The 25930-nt window shown below is 38.7% G+C and overlaps 1 protein-coding gene across 8 annotated transcripts in view; it reads left to right on the top strand.

Moving 5' to 3' along the window:
• Window positions 1-25930, top strand: part of TENM1 (teneurin transmembrane protein 1) — a 579532-nt gene that overhangs the window by 446516 nt on the left and 107086 nt on the right. For 7 of the 8 annotated variants that reach the window (XM_061446104.1, XM_061446106.1, XM_061446107.1 and 4 more), the window contains 6 exons: window positions 895-1047; window positions 6186-6385; window positions 7809-8019; window positions 11088-11189; window positions 12213-12407; window positions 15709-15909. In XM_061446104.1, coding sequence (XP_061302088.1) covers window positions 895-1047; window positions 6186-6385; window positions 7809-8019; window positions 11088-11189; window positions 12213-12407; window positions 15709-15909 — 1062 coding nt within the window. The remainder of the gene's footprint in view (window positions 1-894; window positions 1048-6185; window positions 6386-7808; window positions 8020-11087; window positions 11190-12212; window positions 12408-15708; window positions 15910-25930) is intronic. The other variant, XM_061446108.1, reaches the window with a different exon arrangement.

The raw sequence follows: 25930 nt of genomic DNA, 5'->3' as shown, positions 1-25930 counted from the left end.
CCCTGCTGAGTTACTTCCATGCTAAAGTAACCTCTTCTTCGGAAGAATTTGCCCTCCGCATAAGACCTAGGTAATTGTCTAAAATGACTACAGTACTGTCATATTATACTTAAAATAAGATCCCCTGTTGCTGTCTTTCTCCTACCATCTGAGGCACCGTAGTGCCTCAGATCAGAAACAACAGAAAGGAAAGCAGAAACAGCGACTGGTTGTGCAGGCGAAGTGGAGTAGGCAGCCTCCGTGTATGGTAATCAGGATAGTTTATAACTTCATAAAAGGATTAATTTCGATTTCCGAGTATGTACATAAATAACAACTATATTTCTGTTCATGAGTATTGTACACTAATTGCATATATTTTAGATCTAGAGCCAGGTTTTCATCTGCAGTGTAATTCTAGAGTAGATCTATGGAATCCATGTTTTTAGCAATGTTTAACCTAAATGAAAAGGTTTGGGAATGCAGTGGGCACAGTTTCACTTAGAACTGGTTGGAAAAGTGAGAAGTTTTACCTGATGTCAGTGTTTCAATCAAGAAACTCTGGGCTCTTTGACAATTGAAATCTGAGGGACATTGATGTAGCATTAGAATCTGCCACAGAATATTAAATTCATTCAACTATTATCCTTTTAATTGCAAGTATTTCCATTAATTGCTGTAGAAATTCATACCCTGACCTGGCTGAGCTCCAAAAGAAAGTGTGGAAACTAATTAAGCATTGAGTTTTAAGGTAAAATAGTAAATTGCTCATTAGACCCCTTGAAATTCTGATTTATTACTAACAGAATGAAGTAATACTTGACTTTACAGAAACTGGGTCATAGCATTCCTTCTTATTCTGACTGAAGATGCTATAGCTTAGACATCAATTAATTGGTCTTCATTTTTTTGCAGCAGTACACTTGTTTGGTTTAACCTGGCAACTACAGCCTGTTGAAGGGCAGCTGTATGAAAATGGAGTCAGTAAAGGAAATAAAGGAACAGAATCCATGGATACTACTTACTCACCAATTGGAGGAAAAGTTTCTGATAAAACAGAAAAAAAAGGTATGTGTGAATGAGAAGACAGATTATCTAAATATTACTACTGTTCAGATTCTGTATTTGTTAGTTCAAAAGCATTTTGAGTTCAGGTTTTATCTTCTCTGGTAGAGTTTTAAAACAGGTATGAAAATCCTATAACCAGCTCAGTTTCTTTAGCAGGACTCTCACTGAAATTAGCAACCAACCCAAGCCATTAGGGAGGTAATGTTCAGTAGCAAAATAATCACCCTTCTTTTCTGAGAGGAGAGAGATTAGAGCATTTGGCTTCTGTCATAAGACAATGGAGGTCTCTTTGCCTTATTCCCATTTGTACAGAGGGCTTGATGCTGCGCCTGTCACGCTGACCAAAGTCAATCAGGCAAAGTGAAACCCTTTGTATTGACAAGTCAGAAGATGCAGAAGGGGAGAAATCTTAATGCTTTTAAAGGCATCTAGTTCTTGAAGGCATAAGCTAAAACACAGCGTCCTGTCACATGCTGGCTGAAGTAGTCATAGTGAATCAGCTCACGGGCATCTACTGAGGTCTCACGGAATGCCTGAGCCAGTCTGGCAGCTACGTGCTGCCGGAGAAACAGTTCTGCTCTCCCCCCATGCAATCCCTGTGTGGCTTCTGGCATCCCCCTGCCCACTGCAGGGATTGTCTCATGCACAACCAAGACACGTTAGTTCTCTATGGCAGCAGAAAATGGCTTCATTAAAAAGTCTTCTGCCATGGAAGTGACTGAACCAGCTCTTTTGAAGGAGCAGAGAAGTAGTAGAGCTGATGCAGGGAAGGAGTGGTCTGTCTAGCCAGGAGTGTGAAACAGAAGGACTGTCTCTGAAATGCACAATTCCTTTTTCTCAAGTCCTCTCATTTAATGCTGTTAGATCACCTACTCCAGTATTAGTTACAAGCTCTCGTCCATGCTTCCCATTGATCACCACAGTGATGCTTTCTGACTGTGAGAAGCAAGTGGCCCTCCCATTTCTTTTTATGATACTCAGAAAAAGTGGATAAATCAGGTTAGATCAGAGAAAAGTGAATGGGAGTAGAATAAGAGCCCTAGTGTTTCCAGTTATTAGGAGAAAGGTAAAATTGTACTGAGTGCTCTGCAATGATAGATTTCCAGAGCTTTCAGATTTTATAACAGAGCAGTGATCTTGTTTTGTGAATGCCAGGTAAGATCTGTGCCTGTAAATATGAGACAGAGCGGGACGTTGTTGTACCAGTCCCTCCAAAAGTAAGATTACATCTCACACCAGTAGTCTTACAAATCGATGTGGCACAAATGGATAGAGATCATATTAGATAAATGATCAATAGAAATATATGAAGGAGATGATGTTGTTACCTATTATTTTGCCCCCTAGAATGTATTGGTGGTGAATTGCAGTAAATGTTTTATACACTTTTGTGTTTTTTGTCCTGGTGCACCGTGGAAAATGTCTCAGTTCTCTCAACTGCATTAAATCATTTTGTCAGTACATTACAGATTTAATGAATGCTCCTCCAACGCATTTGGCTTCCAAAGAAGGATGTGCAGGCAAAACATCAAAAGTCTTAAAAATTAGATGCCTGAAAACAGGGGAAAGAATATGTGTGTCAATAGAGAATCAATATTGCAAGTAAACACCCAACAAACCCCAGGCAGTAAACAGTATCTTTGTGTAGCTACCCAATTCTCCCACAATGCTAAAGCACAGAGGGTTGTAATAGCAGAGATAGTAGCAGGGACAGTTCACTGAAAGCTTATCCAGCAGTTTCAGAGGTCAGTCATGAATATAGCTGTTCTGCTGTCCCACTTGTCCCCTTTCATCTTTTGGGGGTAACCTGGAACCCAGTGTGTATGCTAATAAGGAATATACACTTGGTAAACACAAGAAAAGTCATGTGAACTTGGTACCAGGCATTAGTACATGTATAGTCTGGCTGTGGCTAATTTTTGCTGGCTTTATTTCTTTCCATCACTTTTAATATATATCAGTAATTTTATTCCCAGAGCTTGTAAAAATTCTCCATGCAGATGTGGTGGGAAGGACGATTTGTAAACAGGCAACTCTTTTCACTATGGAAGGATACCATGGAAAGTTGATAAATTGTAAATTTGAAGCCTCTGATGGGATTTCACAGGGATAAATAACTACTGTCAGATATTGTGACCTCCCATTTCCCCAACTCAATTGAGCAGCACAGAATGTTTTTCTAGACTTTGAAAGCATATATTTTAACTAATCCTTTAATTAAAATCAAGTTTACAAACCAGCAAGTCAGATTTCTTTAAGAACTCACTTTATAACACACTGACCCACGGCTATGAGTTAACATTTTAATATGTAGTAATGTGATTAAAAACTCAGACATCCAATTGATGCTGGTATTTACCAGGGGAGTACAAGGAGATTGATTGTTTCAGGATCAGTAATAATCAGTGGATGGGTACTTTCTTGTGAAGATAATTGGCACCACGCTGCTCAGAGTTTTACTTTCTTGAAGCCAAGAGAAACCTGTGATTAGGAATTTATCTTCTGGTTTAGACTTCCAAGGAAAGTGTGCTTAGAAAGCATAGGGAAGAATTAATACTAGTTGGTGAGCCTGGGACCTGTACAAGAAACTGAATATAGATAATTAAATTTTATTTTTCATAAGGAAGATGTTGTTATGATAAAAATGTTTTTAGAACAAGACTTTTTTCAAGAAAGAGCACGGAAGTACATGAGGATAGGCTCTGAATAGTGTTATCTTCAGATGCCTTTTTTGTACATCCAAATACCTGCTTGGTCCAGTAAGGCACAGAATCAGAGCTAAATTCTTTTTCCATAAAGATGGCACAGTGGCTCAATGGATATGAAAACATGCACTTCAGACTTGGCTCTTACAGCAGTCCTTCCATGCCATGTGGTTGTCTGAAAAAAAATACTGTTTGAAAGATACGTTGCAGATAAGCTGCAACTGCATATTTTCAGTAAGTGGTAGATAATATATGTATTTTCATGTTGCCGCTGTGAACAGCAGCATGCACTTCTTTCATGTGTAATGAGATAAAAGTAAATCTAAGTGCATCTGTTTTTTTAAAGCTTACCTAAGATTATTGCTAAAACATAGGAATTTTCAGCCAAATGTGGAGAAATTGAGAGATGTTGTTTTGAGCCTAGCAACGCTAACGTGGTATTCCATATAATTTGATAACATCAGTTAGTGAAAATACTTCCTGACTAAAGACAGAATGCTTTTTATTTTCAACCAAGGAGCAGGCCTCTCACTTCAACAAACTAAGCAGCAGTTACTGCATTTTAAAGGACTTGAACACCGACCAATAATGCCATTAACTTCAAAAATGATACTGTATCCTTGACTTTTTACTTAGTGCTGTACCCTCTTGTAATTGAATCACATTAATTACCATGTGTCAATATCACCAAAAAGTTCCTTAGTGTTTTACTTAACCCAGGGTAATTGCTTGGGAAGAATCATTAAGATTTAATATCTCTAGAGTACTGGAAATAGGGGAAAAGGCTTTTAAATTTACATCAGCCAAGTAGGATCATGTATGGGGTGCAGTGGGAAGGGACCCACTTCTGTTGCTCAACATAGGAAGATTAATCCTCTTTTCAGTAATCAGCATTAAAGATTTTTTCCATGAAGCTGATTGGACAGAAGTAGTCTCACCTTGAACATCATTAAAGCAGCAATTTTGGAATATTTTAACTCATGAAGTGACAGATGTATTTTTAGAGTGTTAGATTGCAAGTTCTGTGCTCTAAAAATAGATGCTTTATGTGATAAGGTGTTAAAAGTCAGCTCCTAGTTCTTGCTGTAGCTTTGGTGACACAAAGCAGCTGTAAAGCTGGAAGATCCAGTACCCTGAGAGTTGCTCCTGCCCTGTAAATTAAATCTCTATTCATTAAGAATGCTAAGTACTTCCTACGCTAGTTAAAGCCTATGGAAGATCCCACTGAGAATCTTTGTTATTAATGCATTCAGGAAAAAGCTGGGCCTAGCTTTGCTACTGCTGTTCTCATTTCCAGTGGCAATTTATAGAATATCCTGTACATTATGTTGCATTAGATACTTATATGCATTATTGTAAAAGGTGAGGCTCCAGTCACTTAGATTGCTGCTCTATATCCTTCACTGTGATACTGGATTGAAATGAAATGTAAATGGATATGGCTGCTGAATTCTGTCATCTTCTCTTAGCTCTTCCTCCGGTGAAGCATACTACCCTGCTTTTTTTCTAGTTGAGAGAAAGCATGGAAATGCAAGTTAGAGTTTTGCAAATCTGACAATGGAATTAGCTCAGATGTTAGCAGGATGGGGCCTGTGATTTGCAGCATGTCACGATGCTGATCACAGGACAGGCATTAAAATACACAAAGATGGTTATACAAGCCAGCAAAATGAGCCAGCTCCAATTTAGTTTGGCAAAGTCTTTTTTATGAATTCCATTTCCCTTTCTACTTCAGCTCTCATATCCATGTGTGAAGTTACATACTGTAGATGTCTGCAAATTTATTGTTAGTCATTATGAAATTATGCCAGTTTTCTCTTTAGCTTGCCTGTCCCTGTCCTCATGCCCCGTTACACTTCCTGCAGACAGACCAAGCCAAAACAGATGTTCTTTATTTCTGCAGGACTAGATTATCGCTACCATTATAAAATCATTAGGAATGGTGATTAATAGAAATCTAGGCTTTGGACATGGGCTCTGACCTACCAGGTTTGATGGACTTTCTGTCCTTATTGGGATCCATTTGTGTAGCTTATGCAATGCCCTTTCAGCAGGAGTCTGAAATAAGTGCCAGAGGAAGATCTCCTGCTGCCTTCACTCCGTGCACTCTCAGTTGAATGGGTTATGTTTGCATAGCTGATAGGTAAAGACTGTGCTTTACGCAGCAGCACTTCTACCTTTTTGTATTCATTAAAGTGTTCCAAGATTTCCAGGGCAAAAATGCTCTGTGGTGCCTGTTGGCATAAATATTGCATGCAAGTTTATTTGTATTTTTCAGCTTGTTGAATAAAAAAATACAGTGAAATGCCCTCTGTTTAGGGTTTGGGTTTAATATATTCTGATATATCTAAGGCACATTTATGCCTCGTAACCTATTTCCTTCACCCATCATGAATATACAACTGATTGTTTTGTTTGTTTCTGGAAAATTAGTGTTTCAGAAGGGACGGGCCATAGACACAGGAGAAGTTGAGATTGGAGCACAAGTTATGCAGACGATCCCCCCTGGTTTATTCTGGCGCTTTCAGATTACTATACATCACCCCATGTACCTGAAATTTAACATTTCACTGGCGAAGGATTCTCTGCTGGGAATTTATGGCAGAAGAAACATTCCCCCTACTCACACTCAGGTAATTACAAATAATACTAATCCTGTCATCCTTACATTTTCAGACAGCAGTGGATGTGAATGTTCAGAATACACTTTCAAAGTAGGTAAGGAGGAAAGGACTGACTGTGTAACTAGGGGAGATCTTAGAGCAGCTTCCAGTACCTAAAAGGGCCACAGGAAAGTTGGAGAGGGAGTTTTTACAAGGGCATGTAAGGACAGGACAAGGCTTTAAACAGACAGAGGGGAGAATTAATTTAGACATTAGGAAGAAATTCTTTGCTGTGAAGATGGTGAGACACTGGCACAGGGTACCCAGAGAAGCTGTGGCTGCCCCATCCCTGACAGTGTTCAAGGCCAGGTTGGATGGGGCTTGAAGCAGCCTGCTGTAGTGGAAGGTGTCCCTACCCATGGCAGAGCTTGGAACTGGATGATCTCAGAAGAAGATTGCAGAAGAAGACCTAGCTAAGAACTAAGAATATGTGATATAGTTGGTCACATTCAAATTTAATGGTTTTTTGGGCGGTTGTTGGTTTTTTTTTAGTCCTAAGGTATTTGTCATATGAAGCTGCCATTTCCATGGATAATAGATTTTTAGCTTTTTATAGCATGATCACACTCCATGAAGTGTAACGTGTGGAATCACTGAAAGATTGTCATGTTTAGAAGGGACTTCTGGAGATCATCTAGTCTAACCTCAGAATGTATTTAGTAGAATTTTGATCTTTAAAATAAGCTCTTTTATTTGCCATTGACTTTAATTGAAGCTGGGTCTTCAGTTGAACTTCACTGGAAATCAGAATGCCTAGAAAAAAATGTAGAGAAATGTATACATTCCCTGAACAGGGATTCATAGAAAGGTTTACATCTCTGATGCTTTGAGGTTAATTGGTCTTAAAGTTGTCAGCATTAACTCGGTTAGGTATTAAGAACTTCCAGATATCTATTTGCATTAATAACTTAAATAGAAATAAAAATACATTCAGGGTTTGATATTGGTATTAAGTATTATTATTATTGGCATTAAGTATATTGGTATTGGTATTAAGGGACAAACATTTTAAAATCTGGTATAGAACAGTAGGTTCTTTAATCTGTTCTTTGCATTTGAGATGAATCCCTAAATAACATAGGCACTACAGTCTGGACATCTTTGCATTATCTGCATTTAAGGGATTTAGTATGTAGTCCGACAAGTCTGAATTTACCCTGTCATAGCAAATAGCAAATTTTCATTCCAGATTTCTGATCTACCATAATACTTTTTATATGGAAACTGAAGCTAAATAGACTAGGTTATGCAACAGCTGTCCACATTGGTGAATACTTAGTCAGAGAGGCAATTTCCCTTAAGATTTCAGCTGTTTATTCCTGTTTGAATGAGACATGTAGAGTAGATCATAAAAATTTTCTAGGTGGTTAATTTTTGCTCATTATTATTTCAGTTTGATTTTGTAAAACTGATGGATGGAAAACAGTTAATTAAACAGGAGCAAAAAACCTCAGAGGAGACTCAACAAGCTCCGAGAAATCTGATCTTAACTTCACTGCAAGAGACAGGTTTCATTGAGTATATGGATCAGGGAGCTTGGCATATGGCATTCTACAATGATGGAAAGAAAGTGGAGCAAGTATTTGTACTAACTACTGCGATTGGTAAGAACAATTCCAATAAAACTGTTTTTCTGATTATTACACTGGAAAACTGTATTGGGAAAGAAATTCTTAACCTTCATTTAGGCTTTTTTTAAGTATTCTCTAAAACAAGTTTTATTTCAGCTTAGTTTAATTAGCCTCAGTGGAGCAACTTCATGTTTATGCTAGTATTAGACGAAGAATAACATTTGTGTATTAAAGATGGATGTTAGCAAATTAATTAAGTGTGAAGTTTTCATGTCTGTTAAGATTTTTATACAATAGCTTAAATGCTTGAGTAATTTCTGGTGTTATCTTGCTCAAAGTAAAAGAGATTATGTCTGCCCTCTATTTACATGGGAACCATAAGTCCTACAAAAATTACTCAGGCTTAAAGTTCTTCAGTTCTTACTTCTTCGCACTATTTTAGTCAGAAAAACTAAGAGGCAGCTTTTGTGGATTTTGTTGTGGTTGTTTGGTGGATGAGTGCTGTTGTTTTGTAGATGTTTAGTTTTGAATACGGAAGGCAAATGTCCTGGTTGCATATTAGATCCCTATTGCCTTTTTAATACATTTAGGTGGGCAAAAGTTTGCAACTCTTAAGTGGTGTTAGTGAGCAGTGCTCACACTGGGGTTTCTTCGCAGTTCAAATTCAGGTAAAGTGTTGTATTTATGACAGTGTCAGTTTGCTGCAAGACTTTAACCACTATGCCCTTTAGTTAACCTGTTCTACCATATGTTTGGCAAGATGTCTTTACTAGTAATGGACGTGCCATCTGCTCTTTAGAACAATTGGGTACTATTTTTACATGATGGTAAACACCTTGCAGAGCAGGACAGTATGATTCAGATACCAAGATTTTGAAGGACTTACAGGAAAATTCTTTAGAAATTGAGAGAGATTTGTAATGTCTGCTTTTGGTTTAAAAGCTCATATTATCTTCATTCAGAAAAGCAAATCTTTTACAAGCAAGAAAAATTACCATTATTCAGTGCCATATGAGGAAATGATATTCCAGCAATTTATAAAGCATCTTCACAGGCACACTATGAAGAGCACAAAACCTGGCCAAACTCCAGTCCAAATCAGAATCCAAATACCTGCCCCTTTATTTATTTCTACTGCAGCATTGTTTATACAGAAGGGTTTAACCAATATCTCATTGCTAAGTAGCATAGTCTCTCCAAAAAAACAAAAACAAAACCTGGAGCCCTACTCCTTACTCCCCATACTGGGCTTGAGTTATTTGACATCTCTGGTGATGACAAAGAAATCAGAACCACAGATTGAAGCACTCAGAATAGAGTGAGAGCTTGGATGCATCTCTGCTGTATGCTACTGTCAGCTGTGTGAAGCAGTCATGCCCTTCTCTTGAGCGTCTGTTAGATAGTATTTCAAGTTCCTCAATGTTAGTTATGTACAAAATTGATTTTGCTGACACTTTAGTTAAAGCTCTGATCAGACTTTCCCTTGAAGGGGGTAATTTGCATTCAAAATCTGGCATGCCTCTAGTAATTCCATAGATGTAATAAAGGCCAGCTCAAACTGGACATCACATTGAGGGGATGTAACTTTTCAAACCATTAATTCTTCATTTCAGGTCAATGTAGAGATCATTTACCATGTAATTCTGGAAAGCTGAGAAGACAGGCAAGCGTACATATAGAAGAGTTGAGAGTGAACAGTAACATGTAAAAATTGATAACATGCAGCATATATGTAAAAAAGCTTCTGAAAACAAGCTGGTTTTCTGATTTTGAAACAGACATCCATGTACTGTTGTGGATGTCTAATGGACAGATCCATATCAAATGCCTGTTCTTTGGTATAAACTGATAGCCTGAATGAACTTTTTTAAATGAACCAAGGAGTTTTCCAGAGGAACTAATCCTTATCACTCCAAGTGCCCATAAATAAGGTCAAAATAAGCTTGTTTCAGTTATTCATATTAGTTGTAGGACGTGCTTATAATCCATCTATTCACAAATTATATTTGAGTTTAAAAGTATATCGGATTTGATTAGCTTAAATATTCAAGTGATATGCCCTTTTTTGAGAAATTTTTTCTTTCCTAATCACTTGCCATGGACAGATATTCTTCAGAAGAATCTTAGTTTTTCTTTTCCCCCAACAGTTTTTATTTTGTGGGGAAGGAGCCATGTTTCCCATCTTCCTGTGGCCAGAGATACTTCCCCACATCATCTATTGGTGCCTGTGCCCATAAAACAGTCCCAGTTCCTGCTGTTCTGTAGCAACTTGCCCCTGCTGCGCGATGCCTACATGAGCTGCAGAGACTCTCACTCCTAGTGCTGTCCTGACAGTGACCTGCTCCACGTGAGAGCAGCTTAACCTTGGATTTGCTTCATATCCTTTACATAAAACCCATATAAACCACTGGATTCCTGTGGGAAATCCATGTGTAAATTAAAACCAGCTAATCCATGTACAGATACGAGCCTGTCCCCAGATGCGTGAGGTTAAGTGGTTTACCATCCAAAGCTGTGTGATAAAACATGGGCAAGTTTGAGATCAGAATCGAAGGTGGGTTTTTTCCTTCAAATCTAGTTCTTGGTCCTTTATTGCATTGAGTTTTGTCACTGTACAAAAGACTTTTTTTTTCCATCTGACTGTATAGATGTGGAAATCCTACCCTCCTCCAAGGATTTCAATTCACATAGTTCAAATGAACACCATAGAAGGCAATTTACTCTATAAACAGGTTTCAAGCAAATTACTTCAGCTATGAAAGAAAGTGTTTAAGGTGGATGTTTTTCAGCAAATACTCTGTTTTTTTTTGCAGTGCTTTTAATGGTGGTAAATTTTACATGAACACTTACTTTAAAAGCTTTTTGGTGTAATATAAATGATGCACTTGTTATCTCAAAGCTGTCAAGGCAAAATCTAATATTTGTAAGCTGCTTCAACAGGAATTTTGTTTTATGCTCCCTGTGAATGAAAATGGGCCTTTTACTGCTTCTGCACCTATTCGTATGCTGAGATGTGTCCTGCAGAGTGAGGTGAAGATGCCATTCATTTCAAATGCAACCAATTTGTATTTTTCTCTGTGCACAACTTTCTGAATAAACAGAAGTCCTGGATGACTGCTCTACTAATTGCAATGGGAATGGAGAATGCATCTCGGGGCACTGCCACTGTTTCCCAGGATTCCTTGGTCCTGATTGTGCAAAAGGTAATCTCGTATTAACTGACCCACAGTGCATGACAGGGATAGTGATTATGGTGTGTGACTGCTGGGCTTGCAAAGATTCAAAGTGATTAAAGGAGATTAAATTCCTTTTTCCAGCCAGGTGGCAGACAGTACGAACATAAAGTTTCTTTATGCCATGCTTTGAGCTAAGATGCATCAACCACTTCTCTCTCCCTGACTTTCAGAGTTAATAGATTCCTCCATGCCTCTTTCCATCTGCTCTGTGATTATAAAATACATTTTTTAATAAGTGTGTTAGCTTGGCATAATGTTTTCTGTTATTTAAAAGTGACAAACAGCTTCACTTTGGCGAAAACTGCAGAAGTCAAATGCTTCAACGGTCTTAACTTGTAGAGGATGTAGAAAAGAAACCTGAAGCAGCTTAGAGACTGTTTCGTAGCATTGGGGCAAAAAAAAACCCTATGCTAAAACAATTTTAAGTGAGCTTGTTTCTGTCGGTATTATCCATCATCAGCTCCATGTGATGTCTGGAAGTTCTCGTGGGTTTCCAATATTCCCTCAAATTTAGGAATGACTTTGCCCAAAAATTGATACTGGATTGTAAAACTGAGCTTCCACGTCACCGATTTAAGTGCAGATCTGTAATGGATAAAACTTCAGTGATGTTAAGTCTGCTTAGAAGAAAGAAGAAAAGGGAGTGTCTTGATTCAGTTTACAGGGACGCAATCTTACTGAAATCATAAGCAGGCATCACTGCAAATTTTCTGCAGAGGCAAATCAAGAGGATGGAATTCTTTTTCTCTTCTAGGATAGCCCATTTCAGGTCCAAATTAAGGTACACTAGTGAAGCAGACTGAGGAGATGAGGATATTGTATTACTGCTGCACTACCAAGCTCAGAGATTTCAGCCTGTCACAGCCCTTGAATCAAATGGGGGGGGGGGGGGATGGAGTAGAAAAGCAATATTACAGAACAACAAATTCAGTAAATGTTAATCTACATAAGTATGTAAATACATTAAAAAGGTCAATCTGCCTTCTTCAGATTCCTGTCCAGTGCTGTGCAGCGGAAATGGAGAATATGAGAAAGGTCACTGTGTGTGTCGAAATGGGTGGAAAGGACCCGAGTGTGATGTTCCAGAAGAACAGTGCCTTGATCCAACCTGCTTTGGCCATGGTACTTGTATCATGGGCATTTGCATCTGTGTCCCTGGATACAAAGGAGAGATTTGTGAGGAAGGTTTGTGTCATTTCCTTCTCTATACTTCACGGGGTTGGTTTTAGTTTTTAACCACCAAACCTGTTTTAAGGTAGGTAAGAACTCGCATGGATGTGAGAAGCCTACTGTGAAGCTCAAAAGCACCTTTGTCAAAAAAAGTAATGTTAAGGTAGAAAATTATCAAAGGTAAAGGCATTCAGGTCCCAGTGACAGTCAGTGGAAGCTGATCACATAATTTCCAAGATTCACATTTTTATTTTAAAGGACTAAAATTATTTAACATTATCTAATAAAACTGCCTTATAATTGTTGCATGGGCAGTCCTCTGAAATACTCAGTTTCTGGTTTGGTCTGCAAGGAAGCAAGTTCTCAGATGATTTCTATTCCATTCCCCCATTGAATCTCAGTAGCAAGAACAGAACTGGGTGGAAATTTTGTCCTTTTAGCAAGCAGCATGTTCTCAGTCCTCCAAAAGTATCGTGAAAAACATCCCAGCAAGCAAGGATTCCTTTTTTTTTGGTGAAAGTTGTGAGAGCATCTTGATTTGTTTGTCTCCACTTTTCGCAGGCTCCAGATACTTTTTCAGGAAGGGTGGCTGGCGTCCCCATCTCTCCTTGCTGCCAGTAACCTCAGTCCCTAAGCACACACTGTCAGAGAGCAGGTGCAGACTTTTTTACTTGGCCAAAAGCTAAGGATAAGGCAGTCAGATCATGTAAACAAAACATGATTGGTGGTTCTCCAGAGCAATCAGAAGATCACAATCGGCTTTTCCATTTCTTCCTTCTGTTACATCTTAGATTTTTTTTGCATGGAACGACTGACAATATAAAGCCAAAAGAGCAGCAGTTAGTTTCAGTTTACTAGAGCATATTGTGTAATTCTGTTGTCATATGCCATTTTTACTGTGAGCCTGTGTTCAGGATGCTACACCAGCATCTTCCAAGGCTTGGCTAATAAGAGGGAAATTATGAGAACAAGTAATTGTACTTTTGCTGTTTGCAGAACCTATGTGCCTCTGCCCTCATCTCAAAAGAAGCGGTCGTTATTTGCCTCTTAGCATTTCTGAGATAGCTCATCAGCTTTGACTTTCTTTCCCTGTGCATAGCCTCAGAAAGCAGAACTCTTCTTCGTGCTTGCCCTGATGTGATGATTTTTCACTGGTCCTCTTAGCCTGAAGCTAGCGACAGCGCTTCCTGCTGTATAGATTTTAAGTAATTCTTTTGAGTGTCACACAGTGGAGGTTCTTTATGTGGCTTGAATTCTCTAGTCAGAAAAAATCTAGAGGATGGATTTGATGGATTTGACATACCTGGTACAGGTTTTTAAAGGGAGGATCAAGAGAATTCTGCTGACATACTCAGTTGGTGGTGGTTTCAGAAACAGAAAAAACCAAGAAAACCCAAATGGGAAGAAAGTAATACATAGAGTTATTCACTGAGGCTGTGATGCCAAACGAGCCTGTAGCTGGTGAGAAGCTAACTGCTGCTTTCAGTTGCTTTGTTTCTTGCCATAACATGATCCTGCAGAATGGTTGAAAAAAAATAATTGAGCTAAATGTACTCAGTTATTGAAGCTAAGTGTGAAAGCATTGCATCTTGAAAGTAAGAGACATGTTTAAAGGTAGAATATGTAGAAATAGGGTGGATGAAGCAAACCTGTGCAACCAAGTGCAGTGGGGTTTTATTGTAACCGTGTGTGCATGACATGACTGTCCAGTTTACTGTACAACGTAACTTGTGCAGTAGCGGAAGTGATTCTGTCAGGAGTTCAGATTACATTATTGTAAGTAAATATGAGTTCAGTATTGTGGCAGTACTATTAACATAGCAGACATAGCTGCAGATGTACTATCCAGGGAACACCAGTAGCTGCATGTGTTCATGGCTACGGGAGTCCTTTGAATTTGTCTGGCTAGATTATCATTGCTAAAGTGAATGATACTTTTTAAACCCTTTATGGAGTCACACAATGAATTCTAGATCAGCAAAATAAAGAGCTGTCTCGGGATGAGAGAAAATTGCTGAGTATTTTTGTCCAGTGCTTCACAAGGTACATGTTGTCCAGAAACAATGATTCCCCTCTATTCAGAACTACATTGTGCTGTGCAACAAGCCTGGAAGGCAGAAAAAGATACAACATAAATCTTGAAATAAGATCTTGAATTGGTGGCACAGCAGCTCAAAAGATAAATCTTTTAAAAAGATTTATCCTTGGGTCAAAAGGTCCTATAAACTGGAGGCTGTTAATCTCTATGTCTGAAGTATTTAGCAGAGAGCGTCTCTTCGTTCCTGTAGCACAGAATACTGTTTGTTAAGTTTACAGTTTAATTATTGAAACAGTACTTGTGCTGATACTTGAGAAATACATGCAAAACTTTCCAAGGGCCTCATTAATGTTAGTCTGAAGCTTGTTCTAACATGAATAGGCTTTTGGCTAATTGTTTCCTGGGCTCGGACCCCACAAATCCCTTTCAACTCTGCAGTCTTCCTGCAGCCCCTGGAGAAGGCAGGCTGTGTTCTGCTTAAAATCTGTCTTGTTAAAGAAGTGCTGGGGCTTTATGAAGGAATGTGCTGATTATAAAGGACTAACCAGCTGATTTAGATTCTTCTACAGAGCTTCTGAATTTTTTGCTAGAAATAGTTTCATCCAAATTGAGAACAAATTTAGCTCTTTGTTTGCAAACTGTTCATCAGTACTTTATGACTTTCATGAATCTGTTCATTATCTGCAATTGCCCAGTGCATGCTTTTTATGACTGTATAAGATGGTTTTTTTTTACAGCAAGCATTCAGTCAGAGATTCACTACTCAGGGTCAATAGATGGCCACTTTTCTTGTATCAAATTTTCAGCTGTAGAGATAGCTTTCCACAGGAAGATGAAAGAATAAATCCTTCTTTTCCCAGATACAGATAAAACACAGAGCACAAATACTCAAATGGAAACACAATGCACAATTGTAGAAGTAATTATTAATTGTCTCAGTTCTTTCCCAGCCTTGCTACTAAAGCACAGGCTTCACTGACTTGGACCAATAGATCTGTCTTGGGAATCTGTGTTCTAAAAATAAGACAATATCCTTGACAAGGGAATCATGTAGATCTCTGACAGTATACATGCTGGCTTTTTTTTCTTGGTTTTGACTTACATTCTTGCACAGTTAGCATAGACTGTTTTTTCCTTGTGTTTATTATCATCGTTTCAGTTTGGGTGTTTGCATGAAAGGCACTAAATTAATCTGAATCCCTAATGTTGCATTTCACTAGGAAATCACTGTAAAGGTGTGAGTTTTATGCTCTAAAATGTGTATTTCCTGCTTTCCAGAGGACTGCTTGGATCCTATGTGCTCCAGCCATGGTGTGTGCGTTCAAGGGGAATGTCACTGCTCCACAGGCTGGGGCGGTGTGAACTGTGAGACATCCCTTCCTGTGTGCCAGGAGCAATGCTCAGGGCATGGGACATTCCTCCTGGATGCGGGAATCTGCAGCTGTGAACCGCAGTGGACAGGTTCAGACTGTTCCACAGGTATGCTGGAGATGTTAGCTTTTCAGTAATGCCTGTGCTTTCTGTTTGAGACGTGAAAGTAGTTGCTATTCCTGTGCTAGTATGAATTTCTGGAACAAGATGGGGTGAACCAAGGGTGCTGTGGCATGGCATTTAATGGGCTTGTCAGGAGCTGGCTTTCTGTTGACAAGGATAGACAGGCTGTCTGTGACAAGAATGTTGACTGCCTGGTGGCGTGACAGCGAGAACAGTAGACTTGCAAGACTGCAAGTTCCTCCTGGCATAGAGTGGAGTTAAGCATGACTCTTGCCTGAGATGCTGAGCACTTATCAGGTTCATGGAAGGAGGAAGTCCACAGCTCTAAGAGAGACTGGGAGGATATAAAAAAGCCCAAGTCTAAATGCAGTGACTGATGATAAGAAGGCTCTGTCAAAAAATCTTTAAACAAAAATGAACATCTGTTCTGTCATGCCAAGATAAAAACTCTTTTCTTTCTTAGAGGACCATCAAGGTTTGATCCCACTGAATTTGATTAAGAGCTGAAATGGATTTCCTATGTGCTTTTTACATTTACGTTTCGTTTTCTTGAAATGAATGCACTCTGGACATTTTACTCTGTAATGGAGCATGTCATTACCAATCTACGTACTACTACTTTTTTTCCCTCCATAAAGCTGACAAAACCAGAATCTTGGATGATAAGTGGCACATCCCAGTACAGAGCAGATGCAAGTGACAGATTTGCTGAATACTGTGGAATACAACCAGTGGTCCAAGTCACCAATTTTTCCTAGAAATCATCATTCAAAAGAACACTTGGCACAGTATAAATTTCAGATTCAGATCTTTAAAGTGTGTGGTTATGATCTTAAGTTGGGACTCATGAAATGTGCCCCTCCATGATAACTTGTTAAACAACAAAATATTGCTCTAATAATAACTTTCAGTGTTTGTTGTAGAGACCCTGCATTCTGCACTGCAAAATTAATGCATGTAATTTCAGTCTGACACTGTCAGATATGAGACCTGCTTTGAAAGACTTGAAAAATCAAGTTCTGGCTTTCAGCAGTAGCCCAGTTGCTTGCATTTTTACCATGTATCTTATTATGTGTTAAAAATATTCCCTGAAGGTTAGAAGTGCTTCCATTAATGAAGAAAATAATTAGGAAAGGTGCTAGCTATGTACTAATTTTTTACTCACAAAATATGCAGACTAGCTCTGTTTTAGTACCACGTTGTTGTAGCTCAAAAAGAGATGATCTCCGATAGGTCTGTTGTGTCAGCTGCATGGGGCAATTAGACATTAAGTAAGGGAATAAGTAACTGCAGTGAAGAGGCTTTTGTATCTGATGTGCTAGGATCATAGTTATGTTTGTTTCACCTCTAAGCTGTTTTGATTAATTTGTAGAAGAAAGATAAGGTTTCTCCTTACCTCCGTGAACTAATTGGGAAAACACCTCTCTTCATCCCTACTGTCTTCTGAATTATTAAAGGATGCTTTTACAGCCACCAACAGGCATTTCTCTCTATAACTAGATACTTCAGATTTCTCAGTTCCAATATATCTTTCTTCATGGGTGTTAATCTAGATTCAGGATTGTTCTGGCAGTGCAGTGAGTCTTAGGCTAAAGCATAGGTGTATATTTGCACTTGAGACTTTCTTCCTAGAATCAGTGATAGCTATGCATGCTGGAAGTAAAGCTTGATTTTACTGAGGAAGAAAAACATCAGATAAGTAAGAAAACACAAGATGAGTAACAAGGTCAGAATAAACAAGCTGTCATATGCAGATGGAAAAAATCCTGAGGTTCTGTGCCATGAAGAGGATAGTAAGGGTAAACCACAGATTGCTCATCTGGAGTCAGACAAGGAAAGCTTTGCAACTGATAGACCAGCGGTCTCTCAGCCTGCCTCAAACCCCTGCACTTCACTGCTGTCACTGTACTGCATCATTGTCAGTTCATGTGAAAATTCGCCTTTCTGCATCAGCTTGAAGAATATAGACTCTGTCCTCATGATTTCTGCATTCCCCAGCAAATTCCTAATACTTTCAAAATAAAAGGATAAATTATTTTACATTTTTTCTAAATAGAAATTAATATAACTTGGTGTACTTTAAAAAGGAGAAATAGCAGAGGTTCCAGAATGTTCCTGAGTACGTTGGCCTGGATATACTGTGGCCCACCTGGAAAAGCACGAGCCATCTCTCTGATACCTTCCACTGCCTGCCTATCTCTAGCTCTTTAAACAGTAAGAAATTCTATTTATGGGGAAAGGCAGAAATTAGTGTGAAAATGGAGGAACAGAGATGATGGGTGACTGTTTGACTTGTACCTGAAGGACTGCCAGTGTTTGGAGTTGCAGCCTAGGATCTGGCTCATTAATGGATTTTTTGAGGCTGGAAAAATCCATGGTGTTCGTGCTGTTTGATTTTTCTCTAGGGCATTTCAAAAAAAAAAAAAATATCATCCTTCAGTTTGTGTTTGACACTCATAATTTCTGTTTAGTTCTAGAAATTCTCATTTCTAAACTGAGAATTTCTCAGCTCTTCTCACAGTCTTACAGCTGCCTTCCTTTCTTTGAGGTAAAAGACTGTCAAATTCTTTATACTTTTTGTTCTTAACATTCATGAAAGGAGCCAATACATTAAATCCATTTGCTTCTCATATTGCTACATACACACACCTCTCTCTCTGCATTCCCCTTTTCCTCCTTCTCTCTGTCCCTATTGCCACCTCCACAAAAAGAGTATTGGCAGAAAAAACTATGTATTTCTTAGGTTTGGCTTTCACCTTTAGGGAAGTATGACTGACCACAGAAAGTTTTCCTGTTGCTTCATAAAAACAAAAAATGCATCAAGGGAACACTGAAATTCCAAGCTTAAGTAGTCAAAAAAACACAGAAGAAGGCACCCTCACATTAAGTAACTCATCTTTCCTGTGTTTCTCATGAAACAGGTTTCACCTTTCACACTGGAATGCCATTTTGCTAAGGATGTATGGCCTGATCATTCAAGCAGTTACTTGGTCTTGTATATACTTGCTCTTCTGCATAGTTACTGTACTAAAGACAATGTCTTTTTCTAATCTACCAGACTATTCAGATCAGATTCAAAGTGAAATTGCTTGTACAGTGTTTGGATAAAATAAACACTGAACTGTGACATGATTGAATTAATTGCTTGGCGAGAAAGGGATAGTTTAGAAAGGTGAAATGTGATGTATAAATATTTGAGGAAGCACATGCACAAAAGCGCAGAGTAACAGTGAATTATGTTTATTTCTAGTCTTAACCTCCCATGGGGCATGGTTTCTAAAGGGACTGTCAAAATGAGGAGGCCATAGCTGTGATGCACCTAAGTACTGCAGAGTCCTTCTTGGAAGCTTCCATATAGGAATAGGAATTCTGGCTTTATCCCCTTTTTGGGGTCAGCAGCTAAATATTTCAGATTGTCCATTGAACTTTTGCAGTGTTTTTTTCTGAAGAGCTCTTCCTTTTCTTTAGGCCTTATATATGTTCCTAAGGAATTAATTTATTCAATAAAACAGACTAATTCAACAGAAAACATCTGTACCACAAAAGGCTGGTATAATTAGGGCAGCCCACCATGTGTTCAGTTTAGGATTAGTTTTCTATCCAAAAAGAGCTCGAGTGTTAGAGATATTTTCTGCACAATGGCTTTGGAGAGAGTCTGTGTGGCAATGAATTAACTACCATATCCCCAGTCCAGAGTCCATCTGACTTACTGCTGTAGTTAAACTGCCCTGCATGATGTATCAGCTTGAGCATCTACTCTGTAGGAGGATTAGTTGGCCATCAGGCACCTTTGTAGCATTGCTACAAACCATACTGTTAACAGCCGTGATACCAGGAGAGCAGGTGCTCGCTGCCAAAGTAATTGACAGCACTTTCTGATGTGGCCATTGCACCAGCTTCTAGCCAAAAAGAGTGGTAATTCTGAAGTGCTTCAAGAACTTGTTATCACCAGAGGCCTGAGGCCAGGATGCTTCTCTGGTGTAGCATAGACCTGCTCTCTTTCTTTGTACTGCTTTGATTCCCAAAGTATTTTCAAGATGGAAAGAAACAGAGCCACAACACTGTTACAGTTACAAACTTTCCAAGCCAATTTTGGCTAATCAACTTAACACAGATGTCCAGCATAGTGTCTGCTCTGACCTGGGGACTGGCAAAAACCGATCTTGCTGCACAACCTCCAGATACTCCTTCTAGATCCAACATTCTTCATGGCCAGTTGCCATCCCTTGAGGTCCAGGAAATCCTGTTACAGAACTCCAAAACAGCTGTCAGGATATATTTCCATCATGGTGAATTGGTCCTCAGTAAGGGCAGCTCAACAGCTTGAAAGTTGTTCGGACATTTAGTACTTCTAATCCTACACTACTTATAGGATGCAACCCATGTAGGCTTTTTATGTAGCTCTGTTAAGATCCATCTTTTCAATATTCTTAACTGGATATTTGTTAGACATATTTGGCCTCTTTCTACCCTACAATACTGATCTTCCATGAAAAGCCATTTTCTTTTGTAAACTCAGGTTTCAATTCACCTGTCCCAAAGATGACATGGTTTTCATTAAGGCTTTGCCTTGCTACTTATGCACCTATTTGTAAAGGCTCTTCATATCAGCTAATATTTAAACAGAAGGATAATACACTTCTGATTCTTTTTGCCTTCTTTAGGCAGCATCAGCTGAACTTCACTATGAAAACATTGACAGATCTTTAGCTACACCAATCAAAATATCATTGGCAGGTGTCCTTTCTACAGCCATATGTGACATCAGGAGGAAAAAAATCACCTTCTATCTGTAGCTAAGATTTGGTTTATTTATGGACAACATCACAGCGCTTTAATTGTTCTGTATGATTATACGCTGATGTGTATTTGCCATGAGGGAGATGGATTAGCCTGTTTTGCCAATTTGCCAACTGGCTTGTACCCTGAAGGTCAAAAGCAAACTATGGCTTTCACTGCTTCAAAAATATATCAGAGTCAGAAATTTATAGAGAAGCAGCACAGAGTTATTCCAGATGAATTCTTCCAAATGCTCTACCTTGGACAATGCTGTTATAATTCCAGTTGCAAGGATCAGTGCTGCAGTCATTATTCAAGTAATGTAATGAAATTTTTCATTTCTGCTGGCCTGAGTGGGCATTTCTTGCTGCCTTTACCTGTGTTGTGATCTGCGTTGAAATATATGCAGAGATTCAGTGTCTTCTACAGTGACTTTATTTCTTTGGTTTAGTCAGCTGTTCCTGGAAAAGTCATCCATCCCACTTTCTGCAGTCTTCACTTTGGACTGTAGAAGGAATAAGGAGAGTTGTGCATGCTTTTGCCTAAAAGTAAGGGAGGCCTAGCTAAGGACCAGACTAAGTTGATCTCAGGCAGAGGTCCACAGACATCTCCAAGGAGAGCTGTCTCTTTTCACCATTTTGATTCCCAAAGAGTTAACAGCACTGTTAAAGTTCAAATTCCACATTGTCCAAGAGATTGACCCCAGCAGTCACACCTACCATACAGCAAAGAGGTCAACTGCAAACATTGTAAAGGCTTTATCTCATGCTTTCAAAAGAACAAGTGAATTTTTCTAATCATTAGTTTGTGAAAAAACAAATGCTTCTCTGATGTAAAGCACTAAAAACCAAAAGCCCATTGTAATGCTCCCAAAATAAATGTGAATATTCTGTTTGAATTAATTCCTTCCTGTCTTGTTTATCACTTTGCTCATGTAATTTTAGTGTTTTCCTACTTCAGTCATCCTCTGGCAAGTCACCCAAAAAACGCCCAGAGATCGTTGGCTGTTATCAGTTCAACCATCTGACAGTGGATGTGCACAGGAGATTAGGTTCCGTTTCTCATTTAGTGTCCCCCTTCTCTAAAAGATGTAAATAGAGAATAGGAATTTCATACTTAGTTCCAAGTGAGACTGATTATAAAATATTTTCTGTGAAACCCACCTGTGCTGGGAAAAGTCATCCTTGGAATATTTCAGTCTCAGCACCTTTACAGCATACTGAATCCAGTTATGATTGTATGTGAAAATCTATTCTTCAGACATACTCAACATATGATTCAGTTGACCTGTGCAGTATGGGTTGATTTACTGCATACATGACAAATTAATACAGTAGGATGGAAGACTGATAGTACACTGTTTTAATGCCGCCAGGGCTTCAGTATAGTCAACTTTCTGCTTACTGTCTGCAGATCTTTGTTTCTTTATTTATAGGCTGTCATCCAAAATCCCTTGATGCTAATGAGTCATCTCCCTCTGAGGCACATAGGCAGTGCTTTTCAGAAAGACAAAAATCAAACTTGTGACTACTGACTACTACTGTCAGGTAGAAAGGAAGTTCTGGCTAACTGAAGGTGCAGCATCAACAAACTGAACAAAAAAACCTCATCTTCTGTTCTCAGATTGACACCTTTAACATGGAGCCTTTAGATTAAGGGAGTGAATTACGACGAGAAAATGGATGCCAGGGTTGTTTGGTGGGGTGGAGACTTAGCTAGCATAAATTTGTGTAACTGCAGTGGTGCCACCAGTGCAATCCCAGTGTTTCAGGTGAGAATCCAGCCCTGAGTCACTAATTAATTGCAGCACTATGCCTAAAATATTATAGACTGAAAAGTTATAGAATCCGTGGCAGAGCTGATGTCTCTGACATCCTGTCCTGTAATCATTTCTCTAGACTCTGTTCAGCATAAGTAGGTCAATTTCTGTCCTCCTTACTTCAGGACATTTGTCATAATTCCACTGAATCCATTTATACCATTGAAGCAACCTAATTATAATTGGGAAAAGAATACTGGCAGTTCTTAGTCACAAAAACATTCATCCTAAAATGATTATATGGAGATGGTATATATTTAGCATATCTATTTTTGGTCAAGCTCTCTCTAGCAAGATGGGTGGTAATTTTACGAAGGGTAAAAATGGATCAGCAGCCTCTTCCTTCGGCACAGCATCTTGCAAAGCATAAAACCTCTTTAAAACTGAAGTGCTTTGGAAAATGCAAAATGTTGTAATTGTTGTAAATTGATATGTGCAGAGTAGAGTAATTTAAAAATCATTAGAAATGTGCATTTTTTTTAAAGTGCTTTAGAAAGAAATGAAGGCATAATATAGTATATTAATATAGTTCAAGACATCTCAAATTGGTTTCAAAGCTAAACATCAAAAACTGCTACTTGAAAAATAATTAGGTAAAACCATTTCATAACAATCAGAAAACTCTTCAGGTTTAGCAATTTGCGATGTATGGGTGTCAGTCATTCTCATTTCCTAAGGACAAGGATATTCACTACAGACAGCTCACAGTAGTGAAAATAGCCTTGAAATTCCCTCAATGTGTGATGAAACCTGTCATGTGTTTTCTATAGACTGCTCTGTTCCATGTTGATACTTCTACTCTACTCCCTGTTGTAGACAAATCTCAAGAACTTTTTAATTACACTATAACCATCTTTTATTGTTTTGTTCTGAAGAACTGATGGACTTAATTTCATCTAACTGTCCTCTTCCTTTAATTTGTGAGGAGCTTTGACTATTACTGCTCTGCTAATTAAAAGGATGATTGAGGTTTCCCCTGCTGTACATTGGCTGACATTGTAGAAAGACTGTTCTTACTACTCTATATTTCATTGGGGAAAAAAAGCCAATGCGTGACTAGTTTGATTTGTATCTCCTGTAGAGCTGCAAGAATTTGCAAAAAGATATAGGGTGAGCAAGATTTCTATTAAAAACTTGGTAGTCAGAGATTGAAATACTTAATATGTGTTGCTGGAGAATTTAAAACATGAGAAATTTAAGGCAGTGAAGAAGTACTCCAATAAAAATTAATTCTCCTGCATGTTGAAGTCAGTCCAGAGGGAACCAGAAATACCTGATGTAGTCATGTATTGATTTAAGAAATAGGATAAGTCAAGGGTATGAGATATACAATGAGGAAACTTCAGTTTTTCAACTGATTGCTGCTTATTTTGCAGATATGCCAAAAATAATGGCTCTTTCCTTCCCTTTTTCTTCCTGAAAATTAAGTTTCTTAATCTATTGCTGTCTGCGCCTCGTTCAGCAATTATTGGAAATATCCCTCATTCAAATGTAAACTTAATTTGCTTAAGTCAGCTTTTGTAAATCTTTGTCAGAAAGTATTACTTATTCCACTGGGTGGAATCCACAGACCCAATTCTGGATGCTTCTATCCCAACAGCTCTTCTCTTATCCAGGAACAGGATACCAAAATTGCTGCTGACAGCAGTATGGTTGTGTTCATATTACCTTCTAGGTAGCTAACAAGGAGTTCCCTCTCTGTGTGCAAGGAATCATGTCTCTATGGGGAATCTGTTGTGTCCAGGAACCATCCACCGCAAGATGTTTTCTGCTAGGCCAGCTCCAGAAGATCTGTTTTGAGAGTTATGTTCATTAGGATCCTTAGGTACCACCCGTGTAAAATCATGCAGACTGTGAAACTAGAGAATTTAACATAAAGCTGTGACAACCTCAGTTGGGTGATTATCTAGTAGCAAACCCTGGCAAATAAGTGGGATTTTAGGAGGAATTGAGGTGCCAAAGTGGTTCAAGCACCTCAGTGTTAGCTAAGCTGAACAAAGACTTTAAAGGTCTAAATTTTGGATTTAGACATTTAAAGTTGCAGTGAATTGCCTGTATTCCTTTTTTTGCATCTCAACCTTATTGCCTGCGTAGTAGTCAATCTAGACAGTGTTAAAGAACAATAGTAAAACACCTAACAGGATATAGTATGGAAAGGACTTTTGTGAACATCCTGTGTCCAATAAAATACTAAGATGGATATTCTGAATATGAAAGGCTCGTACTCCAGGAGAGCCCTTTATAAAAGAGGTCTCTAAAGTAGAGAAGTGGTGGGAAGGTTCTGCTGGTGTAATAGATCTTGTGAGGAAGGGGAAAAATCAGCCTAAGTGGACAACAGAACAGTAGTGAGATACAAAGCCTTCAACTTCTAATTGCCAAGCTAAGTTCAGTGATGAAACTCTGACAAGTTATCTATGCCACGAGCATTTAAAGAGCGCTTCTTGTGTTAGGTGTGAGCTTCCCTTCCACGCAGCTGGAAAAGCACAAATGGGAATTGGTAGAGCAAAAGTACAAAAAAGCGCTAAAAGAACTAGAGGCTTTGTCCTTCATGAATTTCAGAACACCTATTGTGCAAAATGTGTTGCATCAGTCCCTGAAAAGCAGGTATTTATAAAGTTGGGGGGGGGTATTGTCATGGTAAGCGTTCTACAAAAATAGCTATCATTTCAATATGCTTATGCAGCAGAGTCTGTGGATTTTAACTTCTCAAAATAGGGACTTGCTATGGGAAAAGTCAAAATCAGGGGAACTTTCTTTTGTCCTCTATATTGTATTTTTAAGTTTTTTGATTGTGTAGATTGTTGCAAGGGTAATATATGTAGGCATCTAAGGAATTCCTGGTCCCTGGTCTCCTTAAGGACTTTTGCTTAAATATTTAGTCTCAAGCAATATTTTTTAAAGAAAACTAAATTTATAGTAATTATACAAGAATATTTCAATTCTGTTAAAGCAAAAACTCCTTGTGTATTTGAGCTGCAGCGCATCTTTCTGCATGTCACTCTTCAGTTTAGGAAGCCTTGGCTATTTTATAAACAGATTGTTAAAATCATATTGATCACCTTGTGATCCAGAATCGTTTTCTGATGGTCTGCAGAAAGCTGACTCTTCACTTGGCACATCTGTATTTTCCTCTTCTGGTCACCCATGCATTTGCTACAAAAACACATTCAAGAAGGGGGCCAGCCCAGCTGTGGCTGTATCTTTGAGCACTGTGTAATGGGGCAGCGTGTCCTGGGAATAACACAACTGCCTCAGCAAAGCAGAGTTTGCATGGGCAAGAGGGACCAGGGAGAAGTGATGAGTTAGTAAAAAAATGTCAGCAGCATGGAAGGGAATGAGCAAAATAATAAAGGACACTCATTCACTTCTTAAAATCTACAAAGCTTTATTGCAGTTGTACCAGGGACA

This window comes from Pezoporus flaviventris, unplaced genomic scaffold (genome assembly GCF_033815535.1).
Source record: "Pezoporus flaviventris isolate CSIRO_AGI_PZ_B2104156 unplaced genomic scaffold, CSIRO_AGI_Pfla_v1 ptg000005l, whole genome shotgun sequence".
NCBI lineage: Eukaryota > Metazoa > Chordata > Aves > Psittaciformes > Psittacidae > Pezoporus > Pezoporus flaviventris.
This window is presented reverse-complemented; position numbering and strand designations above follow the sequence as displayed.